We start from the raw sequence: 17861 nt of genomic DNA on the forward strand, positions 1-17861 counted from the left end.
ATAATTTATTTTAGGAAATAATTTATATGAGAACCAAATAAAGCCATGACCTTTAAATTTATTTAACACCTCAATGGAAATTTCAGACAGTAGCTGTCCCCTCAACCTAAAACAAAATCAGAAGGCAGCAAAAACCTCAGGCAAGTTTCCTGCATGTCTGCCATGTAGGGAATTTTGTAGCCTGAAATATACCGTTTTGTGACATTACTTTTAAGGCCTCTACAATGCCCCTTCATTGTTTTAGAGTTACAAAACAGCATCAGGTCCCATGTTAGGTGTTAGGATAATTAATAAGACAGAAGCCTGGCCCTGCTGAACTTAGAGAAGTTTCTTCACCTCGTGCTCAGGAGTCTGGCTGGCTTTTCCAGGGTTCATGTCAATGTGGGTTTGGGCTACTAGTCGTCTGCCTAGGTTCTTAGGTGTGGATTAGGCATACACTATTCTTTTCTTTTTTCTTTTTCTTTTAATAAGCTTGGTTTGTTTGTAATTGATCAATTTGTAGTTGTGCCCCAAATATAGCAACAATTTTGAGTGCTTCCTTGTTTTTTTTTTAAAGATTTTTTGAAAAATTGTGAAAGAATTCACATACAGTTTTTTTTTTTTAACACATTAACTACCATGTGAGTTGTATTTAACTCACCCCAGTTTTGAGCCCAGGGCCTCGGAAGCATATGTAACTCACACATCTCTTTACCTTGGGAGCTTCGAGAACTATTTTTGAAGTTGCATATAGCTCTCGTACAGAAAACAATAAAAAATAGCAAATTTTTCATTAAATTAGAAAGAATTGTTTTGTTTCCAAAGTTTTTATTCTGTTTTCCTAATAAAACAAAGTGGTTCCAAGGAAAAAATTTTTTTTTCTAATGTGGCAGTCTGTGTGTTAATAAGCATCTATTGAGTGCTGATTGCTTTTGAGATACTGGTTTAGGTAGCAGATAATTAAACTACAAGGCTCTAGTTACAAATTGGTTTATATAAAGATGAACAAGATCTGGTCTCTGCTCTCAGATTACTGGTAGGCTAGTAGGTTTACGTCAATCACAGTAGCTTGAGGTGTTTCTCACAGCATGGTTTAAGAATCACTTGAATCTGAGTCACCACGGGTGACTATACGAGGTACAAATTCTTGGGCCCTAGCTGTGACCTACAAAATCAGGATCTCTATAGGTGGGGCTGCAGAATCTACATTTTCCACAGTCTCCAGGTGATTCTTTTGCTACTGCAGCATGGGAACCACCGATGGAAGGTATGATACTGCCAAAGTCAGGTATGGATGGAGTTCTGTAATAGTGCCAAGGAAGAAATCAGAGGAGGGCTTCACACATGGAGGGACATTGGCCTGGAGGTATAGGAGATTCTCTTCCTGCTTGTTGGAATGCAAGAATATTCTGAATGCAAAGAAGGCTCTGGTTGGAAATAAAGACCAGAGGTTCATTGTGAAAGTCTTTGAATGTGAGGCTGAGAAGTGTGAACTTCTTTCAGTGATCACTGAGTCACTGGGTGTTATTTATCCTTGAGGTGTTTATGACCCAAAGCATGGGCAAATTTTGGTAGTGTGATTTAAGAATCTTTTTTTCTGTGAGAGCTGAAGGTTTGTATACTTTCTTAGTGTAGTGAAGCTGGCTAATAAATAAAATTATTCCTGCTCTTTTTAAAAAATGCAGACTTGGCATTTGGCTGTTTATGTCCGAAATGCCCTTCGGGACGCTGTCTGTCCAAATGCTCTGGAAGCTTTTCTACCTCATGCACCAGGTGGAGAGCGGGAACCTGCAGCAGCTGTGCTCCATCCTCCAGCCTGCGCAGTGCAAGCAGCGGCTCCAAGGTACAGCCCCGCCCGGTGGGCAGAGTCCAGCTCTCCCTACCTTTGTGGGCTTCTCTCTTCACTGCGTCATTTTTACTGTTAGGAGGACCAAGAGAAAATGTTTTACTCTGTACTCAAGCGTAATGATTTTGAAGTTTGACAGACCGATCTGTTATTTTGATTTATTAGATAGCAACTGACATATCTGAAATCCAAATTTGATTAGTCCTACATGGAGTAAGCTAGGTGAGAGTGCCTGCCAGCCACTGTCTGTTCCCTGGCTGCTAATTGTGTGGGTGCAATAGTTAACACAGAAAATAGACATTTCCTCTGAAGGTGCCTGGGATGGTTAGCAGCACTCCCTTACACAGTTTGGTCTTGGGTAGGTCTCCTTTGTAGTGTCCTTTCCTTTCATCCAGTGCTTACTGTCTGCCAGGCTCCTTGTTAGCACCTGTGGCAGATGTAGCTGTCAACACATCAGCTCTGGAGTGGATGTGGTTCCAGACCTGAAGAGGCAGTACCAGCCTTGTCTCACCCTGGAGTGGTGGATCTTGCTGCTGGAAGTTTTCTCTCTGGACTCCAGGCACTCAGAGCACTTTTTTTTTTTTTTAAATCTCTTTTAAGACCTGTGTCACCTGGCCCAGGAGTTATGGGCAAGGTAGAGAAGTTTCATCTGCTTTGACAGGTTCTAACCTTGAGAGTCAGGTCTTTGCAATATTTGATTCTCCTCGAATTTGCTGTTTTTTCATCTTCTCATTTGCCTAATCTTTTGTGTACCCAATTTTGTTGAGAGGCTTGATTTTTACTGTTTGTGGAAGAATAAGACTTTTTGTTTTACTTTCCTACTATGTTCTATATTTTAACAAATGCCAGAAGTTCTTTTTCTTTATAGCCAGTTTTTATTTATCGTGGTAATGGGGAGAGGGTGATCCTAAAACCACAGTTTCCAAAGAACAAATGTTAACTAATTTTAATGTTTACCTAACTAGCAGACTTCTCAGAAGTGATTAATAATTGGCCTGCTTTAATTTGGCTTCTTTTGTTTGTTTCTAGTATGCTCAATCTTCTGACTACTAGTAGAGTGTAATCATAAATTTAATGATAAATAGAAATGTGTTTATCTTGTTTGTCTTTCAAGTTAATGTTTTCAAAGCTAATTAGAAAGTTATTTCTCTTTTTCATTGTTCTTTTTACAGAATAAAATGTAGAGCCTCTCCCTTGATATGAAGCTTACACATTGTCAGTTAGAATGAGAATTCTGATTTTTGTTCTGGGAATGCTCTATATGATAATTTCCATTATAAACCCAGTTTGGGGATGGGAAATGAAAATTGGTTTGGTGAGTGCCGCATACATAGAGTTGTTTTGAAAATGCATGAAATTTGGTGAACTACCTTTGATTTCTCAGGTGGCTAAACGTGAAAAGAATTATTGGCTTGTTGCCTTGTTACTGGGAAAAGTTCCATTGGGGATGTATTTTTCACATGGGCTTTTTTTTTTCCTTCCTTCTATAAAACTTTGCCTTTGCAACATCTAGTTTTCTATCCTGTACTGCAAAATTCTTTGTGAATACTACCTCCTAGTGACAAAGTGTAATTGGCATCTTCAGAGAAATAGGCAAAACATATTACACATATAATGCTTATTACATTCATCGGTATTTCAGTCATGGTTATAACTATTTTTCTGCCCCCAATTTTTCTTTATAAGCGAATCTCTTTTGTTTGGAATGCCATGTTTGTGCTGAGGAGTTTGCTAGTCCTTGTGGTTTTCATTAGTAGGGTTTCATTAGTAGGTTTTTATTCATCTGGCTGACAGTTCACCAAGTAGCTTCAAGTGTGCCCTTGAAATTGGCAGTACTGCCTTTGAAGGTGACTCCGCTAGTGGTGGGAGTAGTGCTTTGCACTTAGCAAAGCACTTCACCAGTGACGCATCATTTAATCTTATTAATTAACCTTTTGAGACAGACGAGGAAACCGAGGCTTAGAGATGTTAACTGTCTCCTCTGTGAGTACATTTTATTTAGTTTGTTGGCATTTCAGAGGCTATCTGGTCCAGCCTTTTTCCTGATGCTTGTGGAAATCCATTTTGGAACAAAGGCCTTTCGTATATTTAAATATTTCTAAACATCTCTTAATTTTATATCTTCTTTCTCTCTGGAAGAGTGATTAAAATATATTCATAGGTTAAAATTTATTCTTTCCCCACTTTAATTTTCTTACATAAACTTGCAGACCCAGAACATTTTGCGAACTTTGAGAAGTGTCTTTCTTCCATGAATAGCTCTGAAGAGATTTGCCTTTTGACTACCTTTGCTCAGATGGCTCAGGCCAGAAGAACCGACATGGATGAGGACTTCATCAAAATTATTGTTCTGGAGATATACGAGGTTAGAATACAAAGTTTTATAAATCAACTAAAAAATGTTTTCTTTTGGCTTGTCCATATGTTAGTTCTTTTGCGATTGCTTTTTAAAAAATGTGGCGGATTGAGTAACTATCTGCACTTACAGAAGGGGTTAGAGGATCCAAGGAGCATAATTTTGTTGTAGGGAATATTGAAAACGTGAATTATACCCCTTCCATTTCCTACTACTACTGTCTTTTGACATTTGATGGGTGAATGTTGGGGAGGAAGAGACAATGTAGCACAGTGTGACACTTGTAGATTTTGTACTGTCTGTCCTGACACTTGTGGTTTTTGTACTGTCTGTTTCCCTCACTCCCCAGCCCAAATTCCACTCCTGCCAGGAACCTGGAAACCTGGCTTCCAAGCCAATTTAAATGAGGTGGTGGAAAAATATTGAACCTAGAGTTAGTTAGAAGACCTGAGTTTTGTTTTAACTTTGCTATCAATTGCCCATCTCACATCAGAAAAGATAATTTACCACCCTGGGCTTTATTTTCCTCATTTGTCAAATGACAGGTGGGGTGAGATCCTTGCTTGCTTTACTTTTTAACTGAGCCACCCCTTACAGTGGATGAGAGTGAACTTTGGACTGCTCAGTGTCAGGGGACTAGCTCAAAGTGGCTACCAAAACTTTCATTGGAGTTTTATGTGTGTTTAAAAACCATGCACATTTTACACTCTAAGCACATTTTACGTGTATCTGTTTATCTTCACACAAAATATCTACTCCAAAGTTTTCAATTATACTCAAGTAAAATTATGTTTGAAGAAGATTCTCTGAGTTGTATTATCCTCCCGCAATAATCGAGTTTGCAAATTACCACAGACTTAGATGATCTAAAGTTCTTTCCAGGGTCACATACTCAATTTAGCTTTTCCTATACTGATACTTGGTAACCATGGTGAGCTTAACACCTTGGTGGATTGGAATTCATACTATCTTCATTGTCTTGAAAAACTTGTGGGGGATGTATTTTTACATTCATTAAATGACATTCTCAAGATTATTGCTACGGTAATATTTGTGTTCTTTTTTTTTTTTTTTTTTTTTTTTTTTTTTTTTTTTGAGACAGAGTCTCACTCTGTTGCCCAGGCTAGAGTGAGTGCCGTGGCGTCAGCCTAGCTCACAGCAACCTCAAACTCCTGGGCTCAAGCGATCCTACTGCCTCAGCCTCCCGAGTAGCTGGGACTACAGGCATGCACCACCATGCCCGGCTAATTTTTTCTATATATATTTTTAGCTGTCCATATAATTTCTTTCTATTTTTAGTAGAGATGGGGTCTCGCTCTTGCTCAGGCTGGTCTCGAACTCCTGAGCTCAAACGATCCGCCCACCTCGGCCTCCCAGAGTGCTAGGATTACAGGCGTGAGCCACCGCGCCCGGCCATATTTGTGTTCTTGAATAATGTTTCCAGTGTTTTGACACTGGAAACAGTGGGGCACAGTAAAAATTACATTCTGTGTTACATTCTGATCCTCTGTGTGTGTGCAATTGAAACAGATCTTCTTGTGATGTAGTCTTAAATTTTCTATTCTGTTTTCTTCTGTTACTTTTCTGTCTATTCCATTGTATTAAGAAATGCCAAACATTGGCATTAATGGATTGTAACCTGTAGTTTGAAAGACACTGCTCAAAAGGAGTTGGTAAATATTGGTATTTTAGAAGCTCTTATAGTTAGGGATCTTATTTTGTAGAGGAGGATGGGCATTTCCATGAAATACATTCTGATTTTCATCATTTTAGTAATTTCCCCAAACTTAGACAAGTTGAAACTGAAGGGACTGCTTTGTTGCTACTGACTACTTTGGGATATACTTTTTGGATCTATACTTGAAGTCATTGTTATAAATAGTTGCCACTCCTTTCCTCTCCTCTCACTTTCCCGTCTCAGGGTAAACTTTACTATCTGAAGTTCTGACCTTTTTTTGAAAATGGTGTGAACCTCAGTTCAATGTGAGAGTCTTTCTGTTTTACTTGAAAAAACTACGTAAATCTGTTTTGGTTGCTAATTGATATTAAAAGTGCCATCTCCTCCCACCCCCATTTAGGTATCTTATGTCACCTTGTCCACCAGAGAGACTTTTTCAAAGGTCGGTCGAGAGCTTTTAGGGGCCATCACAGCTGTTCACCCCGAGATAATTTCTGTCCTTTTGGATAGAGTTCAAGAGACCATTGACCAAGTTGGAATGGTAAGAGCACTGATTTTGTTTGTTTTTGTTGTTTTTTTGAAAAAAATCCTGAAGGAATGGAACAGTGGCAAAAATAGGACGGTTGCTGGGAATGACTGTGTCTCTCAAGGGCACAGCAGGGCGAAGGGAACTGACACTTACTGTGTTGCCAGGCTCTGTGCCACTCACCACGCCAGCGTGGGATTAGCTGCTGCTTATAAAGAGCTGTGATTGTTTCTGTCAAATCTCCTCAAAGTTGGCTTTCCAAACTTCTTCAATAACAGGTTTTTGCTTTGTTACAGCCTGTAGTTAATTAACAGTTTTTATTTCACAATTCATTTGGCTTTTATAATTCTTATGTTTCATACTTAGAAGAAACAGCTGTGACTAAGAAGGCCCTATTTAAAATCAGTCAACAGCAAAATTAAAAGTACATAGTAATTTATGTTAAGCAAGACACAGTTATAGTTTCTTTTTATCATTTGTCACAATCCCTTTTGTAACCTTCATGTAGTTGGGTTTTTTTTTTTGAGACAGAGTCTTACTGTGTCGCCCCTGGGTAGAGCGCAGTGGCGTCAGCATAGCTCACTGCAACCTCAAACTCTTACGCTCAAGTGATCCTTCTGCCTCCACCTCCACTCTTGGTTTATACATGGGGTTCCATTGTGCTCCGTGAACTTGCTGAGGTCTTTGGAGGGACTTGTTCGAGCCCTCATGCCTTCAGATGAATATGATCGCTTTTGAATATTTTCACAATGACCTTGTGCTGGGCTGGAATCAGTCTCTAGCTCCAGAGTCTGGGAATGAGCTGTGGTGGGGGCCCTGATCTTTCAATGACGTACTTGGAGTGTATGTGATGATAACTTCCTGTTCTAAAGGCCCAGCCTGAGAGGGCACATCCCGTGTGGGGATTGCTCTGGGTTAGGGTAGCTGCTGATAAGGACAAAGCCTTTTGGGAGTTCCCAAAGTATAGAACTCAGAGGTATATTTGATGACAACCTGCAAATTGATGTCATATTTTCCTTTTGGCCTATTTTATAATTTTAAAAATTGGCTCACTTCAGAGGACACTTTCTACTTTTGTTAGTGAAATCCATGTATGTTCCCTATAACCTCTTCAAGTAAGATTAGTGATCTCTTGACTTTCAGTGAAAGCATAGATATATTTTAAAATATACTATTTAAATCCTATTTTGTTGAGAATTTTTACAAGAATTCTTAAATGGATTCTTCCTTTCTAATCCTTATACCTTTAATTTCTTTTTCTTGCCTTATTGCATTGACTTTAGGATCTTTATTATAATAAGGAATAGAAGTATAATGGTGAGAATGGACATTCTTACCTCATTCCCTATCATAGGGGAAAGGGTTTAAAAGTTCACTGGTAAGTATAATATTGGCTGTAGGTTTTTCATTCATGCTCTATTTTAGGCCGAGGAAGTTTCTATTTCCAGTTTGCTGAGGTGGTTTTTTATTTATGAGTGGGTATTCAAGTGTTTTTTTCTGTATTCATTGAAGTGATCTTATGATTTTTCTCCTTTATTCTGTTAAATGTGGTAAATTACATCGACTGATTTTCAAATGTTGAATCATCATTGTTTCTTTCTGGAATAAAAACCACTTGATCATCATGTTATCCTTTTCAGGTATTTCTAGTTTCAATTTGATAATACTTTATGGAGGATTTGTGTATATATTCACAAGGGTTATTAATCTATCATTTTATTGTCTTGTTATGTCTTTATTAGGTTTTAGTTTTAGGATTATTTTAACCTTATAACATGAGTTGGGAAACATTCCCTCCTCTTTCTTGTTTTTTGAAAGAGTTTTTGCAAGATTACTATTAATTCTTTTTCAAGATTGCTATTAATTGTTCTTTAAATATTTGATAGAATTTACCAGTGAATACATCTGGGCCTGGAGTTTTCTTTGTGGAAAATCTCTTGATAACAGATTGAATTTCTTTAACAGATATGGGACTAATCAGATTTTTTTTTCTTTAGTCAGTTTTGGTAAGCTATGTTTTTAAAGGAATTTTCTCATTTCATCTAACTAGTTGAATGTATTGGCATAGAGTTGTCTGTAACATTCCCTTGTATACCTTTTAATGTCTCCAGGACTTTTTCCATGATAGCCCCCTTGTCTACTCCTTGTCCCCACCCCCCCAGGTTGCTTTGAGCCAATAGAAATATCTTCTTAAATGCCATGGAAGTATTTAAAGTGCTAAATTTTTTTTGTAAATTGAATATCCCCTGATTTATCACGACTTTAAATTTGTATCTTACTATGATGGTTTACCTAAACTGAAGCACACCAATTTACATATTAAAAAGAAGACTGGATTGCAAAATGTGCTTCTGACATAGCATCAGGTTTTTTTTTTTTTTTTTTTTTTGAGACAGAGTCTCACTCTGTTGCCCGGGCTAGAGTGAGTGCCGTGGCGTCAGTCTAGCTCACAGCAACCTCAAACTCCTGGGCTTAAGCGATCCTACTGCCTCAGCCTCCCGAGTAGCTGGGACTACAGGCATGCACCACCATGCCCGGCTAATTTTTTTTTTTGTATATATATATTTTAGTTGTCCATGTAATTTCTTTCTATTTTTAGTAGAGACGGGGTCTCACTCTTGCTCAGGCTGGTCTTGAACTCCTGACCTCGAGCGATCCACCCGCCTCGGCCTCCCAGAGTGCTAGGATTACAGGCGTGAGCCACCGCGCCCGGCCATAGCATCAGTTTTAATACCCATTTGATTTGGTTGTCCATGATTTCTATTTCACTTGTCTAAAAATCAAACCAAAATTTCTCCAGAATTTTTTGGAGAAAAAAAATTTTTTTTTTTAAATTTTTTTTATTTTATTCTTGCGCAGGGGCCATGCTAATCGTCTCTGTATCGTTCCAATTTTAGTATATGTGCTGCCGAAGCGAGCACTGGAGAAAAATTTTTGCAAGCAGTTTTGTACTCTAGTATTATTAGAAGGTATAGGATTGTCCCTAATTCTTGATTTTAATGATTATTATTTTCTTTTTAATAAGGTTTCTCTATACTTGTTTAAAGAACTGCCTTTGTATCTTTGGCGACCTTCTGCCTCGGAGATAGCTGTGATACGGGATTGGTTATTGAATTACAACCTGACGGTGGTGAAGAATAAACTGGCCTGTGTTATTCTAGAAGGACTGAATTGGGGATTTGCTGAACAGGTATGTGTTAAAACCATTCCTTAAAGACTGGATGTTCTACATGAATGAGTTTCAAAGAAGCATTTTCTCAAAACATTAACATTTCTAAGTATCATTTGCAAAGTCTGTAAATTCTTTTAGCTGTGTCAGAATTTAGGATCTTCTCTTTAATTCTGTTTTGCATAGTGAGCCACCACTAAATGAAGATAAATTGTTCCATATTGAAAATTCTTCTCCTTTTCCTTAGATTGCTTGTATCTGTTGTTTTATCTCTGGCTAGTTACTGTAGTTCCTCCTAATTGTCTCCGGTCCCTGTTCCTCCTGCAATTTGTCCTGCCAGAGTTGTCTTCTGAAATACTGGGCATTGGTTAAGAGACTGAGCTCTGAGCCAGCCTGCCTAGGTTCTGATCCCAGCTCTGTCTCCTCCTGGCTGTGTGACCCTGTGCACATTTCCCAAACTCCCTGGGCCTCAGTTGCTCATTTGTAATTTGATATTAATAGATATACCTCATAGGGTTGTTGTAAGGATTCAACAAATTAGGACCCAAAACATTTAGGACAGTTCTTTGCATACATTAAGTACTTGGTGTAGTTGTTATTAATAATAGTTTATGATTAAGGGTTTGCTAGAGAGCTGCGTGAGCATCTCCTCATTCCTTTGTTAGAGTTGGGAAAGCCATCTTCCTGAGAGAGTGAAGGAATGTATTTCTTCGGCTGTAAAGGAAGATAGGGTGGGAAATTTGATAGGCACCTTCAGATTCGGGAGGAATTTTTAACTTGTGTTGTTGAGTATCTTATTTATTTGAATGATGATAGAACAAGAAAAGGGAATGTAGACTTAATTTATTAACAAAAAACCCAAGGTGGTATGTTTGTGATTATTTTTCTCTTTAAAAGGGTACCCTGCATCTGGATCAAGCAGTCCATGCTGAAGTGGCTTTAATGGTTCTTGAAGGTTATCAGAAGTACCTTGCCCAGAAGCCGTACGCTGGGCTTCTTTCTGAAAGTATGAAGCAGGTATTTCCTTCTCTTCTGCATTGAGAACATGAATCTTTATTTATAAATGGCCTGGGCAGATAAAGTATGGACTCTTAGATACCCTGAGGACATTTCTGGCAATTTAAGATATTAAAATTAACTTCTATGGTTGGATAAAGATTTTTATTTAAGAGGTAGCCTTTATGTAACCATTTTAATGGTATAGAATTTGGGTTGAGCTACTGTGGTGTGCTACAGCTCGCTTGTACTGGCTTGGGAGAACTAACTTAAATTTTCAGGAACTTTGTAAGCCAAGTTGTTAAACTGTTAGTAGCTTGAAATTAGCTGTGGTGGGAGTTTTTACACCACCAGAACTGGCAAATGCTATAAATGAAACCCCTCACCCTAATCGGTCAGCTTATTTCCTAGCACACCATTCGTTGAATATCAACTCTTATATCACTTTTCCTTTATTTGAGCTAAGATCAAGTTAACAAAGTGACTAGCAAGTGGTGAGTTGTGAGTGAGAAATTGCTTTAATGCAGCGCAGCAAACGTCTATTGAAGACCAGTATTAGTGTGATCCTTTCTTTCAGGGGCATTGTTGATCACAAAAGGAAATGGGTGGATGAGCTTACTGATTTAATTTGCCTGTAACTAATGTGGCTTAAAATAAATAATTGTTTTAGGTTTCATATTTGGCCAGTATTGTTCGATATGGAGAGACACCTGAGACCTCATTTAACCAGTGGGCCTGGAATTTGATCTTGAGGTTAAAACTGCACAAAAATGATTATGGAGTACAGCAGAGTTGTCCAGCTGTTCCCTTCTCCAGCACTGTGCCTGACATGACAGAGTCGCCCACGTTTCATCCTCTGTTGAAGGCTGTGAAAGCGGGCATGCCCATTGGCTGTTATCTAGCCGTATCTATGACAACTGTGGGCCACAGGTACAGTGTTTGGGCTGAACCTCTAGGGTTGCTGAATCTTGGAGATGGTAGTTCTAGAATCTCTTCTTTCGTATCCCAAATTCTAAGGCCTCCATCAAATGTATTGAATGGTAATTAGGGCTGATAATATGCCTTGATTAGTAGCTTATCAAGGGGAAATGCTGCCCAAATTCACATATGAAGGATTTGTACCAGCAAGTCACCTTGTTACGTTATGAAGGGAGTTATACCTGTCACTCAGAGTGGAATGTTGATGTCAGCAGTAGATTCGTACTCTCTTCCTCAAGACTAATGATCAAATAAAAATAATTGATCACTCACAGTAAATTTTTTAAAAAAGTGGTGGCAGCCCAACTCAGGCTCCTTAACTAAAGGTCTTGGCCTGTCTAGGAGAATGAAATGCCTGATCAGGTCACATGCCTGTTTGGTATCAGCCCATGGCTGTCTGCATTTCTTCCACTGGAGCGTTTATCACAGTATATTGAAGTTATCTGTTTAATCTTCTCAGGGATCTAGTTATATATAACTTCTATGAGGTTATATTTGTCTTGTGTTGGGATGGTATTTGTCTTGTGTTACCATTTTATCCCATTTTATTTCAGAAAAGGGATACTCAGCCTGTACTGACAGATTAGATTGGACTCACTTTTGAATCTTCTCTTTACTGTAATATCTTGTGTGAATATCCAGACAAGGAGAGATCCCATGTGTCTCAGAAGCTCTGTTTGAGAAATAAAATGTGTTAGCAGTAGCGCTCTGGATTCGAAATTTGCAAACCTGCGTTCTCCTTTTGAACCTACCCTAGGAAATTATGTGAATTTGGGCATGATACTTCACCTTCCTCATTTACAAAATGAAAATATACATGAACTTTTAAGTTCTTTTGTAAGTTCAGAGTTCTGGTTCTAGTATTTCTGTGTGAAGATTGGGTATAAAAAATATGTTGGAAACGTGAGATAATCCAGGTATTATTGTAGACTGATAATTGCTCGTTGGATCAATGTAATTTTATGAACCGGCTACCTTGTGTGCTCATTGCCTTTTTCTTCCTCTGTAGCATCGAGAAGTTCTGTGCAGAAGGCATCTCACTGTTGGGAATTCTGGTCCAGTCGAGGCACTTGAGAACAGTGGTGCATGTCCTGGATAAGATCCTACCTTTGTTCTACCCTTGCCAGTATTATCTTCTAAAGAATGAGCAGTAAGTATGTTCCATCTATTCTTTAGAAACAGCCTGGTGAATATCAATGACTGCGTCTTCTGTTTCTAAAATAAAATAAAGGGAATGTTATTTCAATAGTTTATTTTTTATGGGGTGGAAAACTTTTCACCCCATTTTAGAGTACAGGTTGATGAACTGTGATTCTAATAATGATTCTATTTTTATCATGAAAGATCTTTTCCTTCTCATTTAACTGTGGATTGCTAATTATAGCATATTAGTATTTAAAAGAGCAGTTGTTTTTGTGATATTCTGGAAATAGTGCTGCTGACATTGAGCAGGAATGGTTTTGCCATTGTAACAATAGCAAAACACATTGTTTTTAGTTGCCTAATATGCATCATTCAGTGTTGCAAATGGATACATAGGAAGGTGGGAAGAGAGCGACCTGTCCAGGGAGTGGGGAGGTGAGCATCTGGCTGGGGCCTCCTGAAGAGTGGTGAAAGGGGAGGTGTGGCCCAATGTGGAGGAACCCTGCATGGTGGGGGACAGGTGCATCCAAGGACACAGGGGGAACATTACGATTTTCTTATTGTGTGTCTCATGCTTGCTAATGATGAGAATCACCCAAAAGAGCTTATTAAATAGAGATTCCCGGGCTCCTCTCCTGAAGGTTTTACTTTGGAAATGGGTTAGGGTCCAGGAACCTTTTTATTGTATTTTATTTATTTATTTTTAAAATTAGCACCCTGGGCACTGGGCAAGCTTGGGAACTGGATGATTTGGAAAACATCTCTGCTTTTATTAGTGGAGGTGGGAGCGTGGAGGGGATAGTGGTGCTGTTGAGTGTTTTTCCTCTAATGCTCTTTAACTAGTGTGTGTTTGTGTGTCTTGGATCTGTCCGTCATACCTCTGCAGCTAGATAGAATTCCTGTTATCCCGCATTAAGTGTGAAAACTTTGTTTGAAATTTCTGAAGACTTATGAGAATCCCTGAACAGTGCTTTGGTCTAAAAATGGTACCAACTTAATATTTTTCTTTGTCCTCATAAGTAAGTAGCCACTGGAAATTCTGTTGACTCCTGACGGGAAGGTAAAGTGTGTCATCCTGTGTGCTTGGCAGGTTTTTGTCTCACCTCCTCCTGTTCCTACACTTGGACAGTGGCGTGCCTCAGGGTGTCACACAGCAGGTTACCCACAAGGTGGCACAGCACCTGACAGGAGCCAGCCATGGGGACAACGTGAAGCTTCTCAACAGCATGATCCAGGTCAGGGCCCTTGTGAGCCTCTAAATACACCCACGTCCCAACCCAAAACCTCTAGTGTTAACACAGTTATGATTTGGTTAATTCAGATCACTTGGCTCAGTGCTTTTGTCCAAGAAGGTCAACAGATTTGGGCTTCATAGTGGAAGTAGATATTATTTTGCTGGGGTTTTAACAATGGAAGGCTGGTTATTACCTTTCACATCACCGGAGCCTTTTCTCTGCAGGCGCACATATCTGTAAGCACTCAGCCCAACGAAGTGGGTCCTGTTGCTGTGTTGGAGTTCTGGGTTCAGGCTCTCATAAGCCAACGGCTTTGGTACCGAGAGCAGCCTATCCTCTTCCTCATGGACCACTTGTGTAAAACAGCTTTTCAGTTGATGCAGGAAGACTGTGTGCAGAAACTACTCTACCAGCAGCATAAGGTAAAAAACCTGTTAGATAATTTATCTGTCACTCATTGGCTAGATAGTAGCTTTCTAAAACTGTTCCCCTAAAGAGAAGATTCAAAAGTGAGCCCAATCTAGTCTGTCAGTACAGGCTGAGTATCCCTGTTCTGAAATGCTTGGGACCAAAAGTGTTTTGCATTTCAGATCTTTAATCCAAAAACCCAAAAATCCAAAATGCTCCAAAAGCACAGTTCTCAGTATTACTCTGTGGCCACTGCCTTTTTAAAGCTTTGCCTCAATGGTGTCTAATCTCAGTAATCACAGTCCACTAGTGCAGATGCCGGGGAAGTCAGAGGAGAGGACACCCAGGAAGAGCCCTGCTCATTATCTTTGGCTGTAATGTGCTACCTGGAACTATTGCTGCTAGCGGACTCACTCTTGAAGTCTGTGTCTTATCAGAATCTTTCATTGTGGTAAGACAATTGCTGATACTCTTGAAAAGGTCATTGATAAGGTTTTTAAAGCTTCGTCTCTGTGCTCCACGTCTCCTCCCTGGTGCAGAACGCGTTGGGTTACCACTGTGACCGGAGTCTGCTCTCTTCTTTGGTGAGCTGGATCATGGCGGGCAACGTCACTCCTTCCTTCGTGGAGGGCTTGGCCACGCCCACTCAGGTAAGAGACTCACTGACAGGACCATTTGTTATCTTTGCGAACTTTAATCTTGTTATCATCCTCTCTAATAAGTTACTACTAGGCTAAAATAACTCACATTTATTTAGCACTTAACTTTATGAATAAGTTTTTTCATTAATCTTCGCAGAAGCCCTCTGCTGAGGGGGTACTATTGTCATCCCTGTTTTACAGAGGGGCTCACTGAGGTTTACTGGAGGTAAAGGCTGGCTCAGCATCAGACCTCTCTCGATCAGTCTCCAGTCAGCCTGACTGCAGGGCCTGCCCAGCAATGTGGCAGAGAGGTTCAGAGTAGGTGCTGGAGCCAGAGGGCCTGGGCTTCAGTCATGGTTCTGCCATTCGTTAGCTCTGTGGCTTGGGTAGCTTGCTTACCTGTCTGTCCTCAGTTTCCTCAGTGGGAATCAGTATTCTTTCACCTCCTATCAGTCTTACTTCCTGCTCTTTGTGATTGAGCTGGAGCAAACTCGTTGCTGTTACCTGGAAACATCTCTGGCTTTTCCTCTCTTTGCCTCGCCTTGCTGGCTCTCTTACTGGCTTGCTGTTCCCTCCAGTCTCTCCAAAGCGCATTCTCTGACATAGCACTTCACCCCTAACTCAGTCCTTGTTGCTGCTCACGTCACATTTCGGTTACTTGTGTGTTAGTCTTGTCTCCTCCAATAGATGGAAAACTTCTTCAAGGCAGAGCCCACGTCTGGCCCTCTTTCCTGTCCCTCATACATATAGAACTTGCCCAGTAAATACTGAGTGAACAAACATCCTTCTTATAATAAATTTCCATAGGAATTTAACATTTTCCAGCGATCTATTTTATTTAATTTTATATCTGAAATTTTATTTTTAATTTTTAAATTTTTTTAGATTAAATTTTTTTTATTTTTAATTTTTAAAATTTTACTTTTTTATAGAGACGGGGTCTCGCTCTTGCTCAGGCTGGGCTTGAACTCCTGAGCTTAAGCTATTGCCTCGGCCTCCCAAAGTGCTAGGATTACAGGCATGAGCCACCATGCCTGGCCCTATATCTGAAATTTTAGAAACTGTAAATGTTTGCTGATTGAGATTGATGATAGGAAAAGATTTTAATTTGTGGAATATCAGGGTATATTTTTTCAGCTGGAGTTAGCTACTGATTTGTCCCCCCTTTTGCCTGGTGTCATTGTAGGTCTGGTTTGCATGGACAGTGCTGAACATGGAATCCATCTTTGAAGAAGACTCCCAGCTCCGAAGAATTGTTGAAGGGGAATTGGTTATAAACTCTGCTTTCAGCCCTGACCAAGCTCTGAAGGTGCAAATAGCAGTTCTGCATTTGAGTTGTAGAAGGTGGCTTACACTTTGATGCTGATGGGCTCTACTGTAGCTTTTGGACTTGTGTGTTTTCTTTTGTTGTAAATGTATGGAAAGCTCAAAAACCAAACCAATACTTACAACTATGTAATCGAAATCTATACTTGCTTCTCAGTGTTCATTTAATGAGGGTCACAGCCTAATCCTTGAAGGCTGTGTTCATCGCACATGTGATGGGGATTGCCATTGCTTTAGAGCCATTGCCATTGTGTCCCACATGCATCCAAATCCTCTGGAGTGCTTGTTAAAAATTAGATTCCTAGACCCCACCTTCTGCGATTTGGCGTCTTAGAGTCTGGAGTGGGCCCAGGAATTTATTTTTTAAAACTCCCTAGCTGATTCTTAGGCTTGCTGAAGTGTTACAGAAACTGGAATAAGGGTTTAGATTTAAAGACCATCTCTTTTAGGGTCCTGTTGTATATACTTTTAGGTTTCAGAGCCAGACAAGAATTCAGCATTCTTGAACATTCTTTTAAAAATCTAAATTTTCATAAAACAGCAACTCAAAAGTACTATAAAAAAAACAAAACTTAATTTTCAAAAGATTGATAAAGTTTGATAATGATTTTACTTCTGGTTTTTATATTAGTATACTCCCTTGCACTATAGCATTATACATGCAAAGGAATTTCAGAAATATTAATAGAAATGAGGTTAAACTAAATGATTCTTAAGATCCGTTCTGATTCTGAAGTCTATGAAATGTTTTGAAAGGAAAAAAAGATATGTCCCACATATCTTGCTACGAAGAAGGTTAAAGTGGTAGGTGGTGGGTAGAAGTGAGTTTTAGAAGACTTTTTTTCTTGCTGAAATGAAAATAAAATGTTTGGCATTTAATTTGGAAAACTCAGAGTAAACTGTTTGCAATTGTGTTCATTTTGTGGTTACTCAAAGCCCCTCCTTTTTCCTAGAAAGCCCAGGCCCAGCTGAAGCTCCCCATCGTGCCGTCCCTCCAGAGGCTGCTGATTTATCGCTGGGCCCACCAGGCTCTGGTCACGCCTTCTGATCACCCTCTCCTGCCGCTCATCTGGCAGAAGTTCTTCCTTCTGTATCTTCACCGCCCAGGACCGCAATATGGGTATGGTACCCAGTACTGTAGTAACTGTCTGTGAATCCATTCCTGCTTTCTCATTGCTCTTACTTTGTGTGTTTTTAGACTGTGCAGTGTGAGTTAGACTCATTCTTTGGTGATCTCTGGCCAGGAATCTCCTTCACTCTCTGTTTAACTTTTATTAGATTGGATCCTTCTTGAGTTGGGTATATCTTGTGGCAGCTTCTCTTTACCATCCTTCATGCTCAGGGTGATGAAGACAACACCCTGGGCCTGGGCATTAAACCTCTGGAGATGCAAAGGGAGAGAAACCACCTCAAACTGAGGCTCCTTGTGTGACTGTCATGGGGCTGGGGCGAGGGGACCTGTATTGAGTGGTGCAGGTGTGAACAAAGGCCAGGCTTAGGCCTGGCAGCCCTTGGGTTGCCCTTTCCACTGGAAATGAAGACACTCTGGTCGGCCAAACTGTCAGCTGTTACCAACCATT

At 39.8% G+C, this 17861-nt stretch overlaps 1 protein-coding gene and 1 non-coding gene across 3 annotated transcripts in view; one reads left to right on the forward strand and one right to left on the reverse strand.

The window, feature by feature from the left end:
* EPG5 (ectopic P-granules 5 autophagy tethering factor) overlaps nt 1-17861 on the forward strand; it is an 86203-nt gene that overhangs the window by 22568 nt on the left and 45774 nt on the right. For both annotated transcript variants that reach the window (XM_069468445.1, XM_069468446.1), the window contains exons 11-22: nt 1665-1822; nt 4036-4190; nt 6260-6400; nt 9411-9575; nt 10452-10571; nt 11221-11480; nt 12538-12678; nt 13762-13906; nt 14131-14328; nt 14854-14964; nt 16142-16264; nt 17235-17401. In XM_069468445.1, the coding sequence (XP_069324546.1) occupies nt 1665-1822; nt 4036-4190; nt 6260-6400; nt 9411-9575; nt 10452-10571; nt 11221-11480; nt 12538-12678; nt 13762-13906; nt 14131-14328; nt 14854-14964; nt 16142-16264; nt 17235-17401 (1884 nt within the window). The remainder of the gene's footprint in view (nt 1-1664; nt 1823-4035; nt 4191-6259; nt 6401-9410; nt 9576-10451; nt 10572-11220; nt 11481-12537; nt 12679-13761; nt 13907-14130; nt 14329-14853; nt 14965-16141; nt 16265-17234; nt 17402-17861) is intronic.
* Nucleotides 9200-9306, reverse strand: LOC138383597 (U6 spliceosomal RNA). Its single transcript, XR_011233652.1, has one exon. It is a non-coding gene; the product is annotated as a U6 spliceosomal RNA (small nuclear RNA).

This window comes from Eulemur rufifrons, chromosome 5 (assembly GCF_041146395.1).
Source record: "Eulemur rufifrons isolate Redbay chromosome 5, OSU_ERuf_1, whole genome shotgun sequence".
Taxonomy (NCBI): domain Eukaryota; kingdom Metazoa; phylum Chordata; class Mammalia; order Primates; family Lemuridae; genus Eulemur; species Eulemur rufifrons.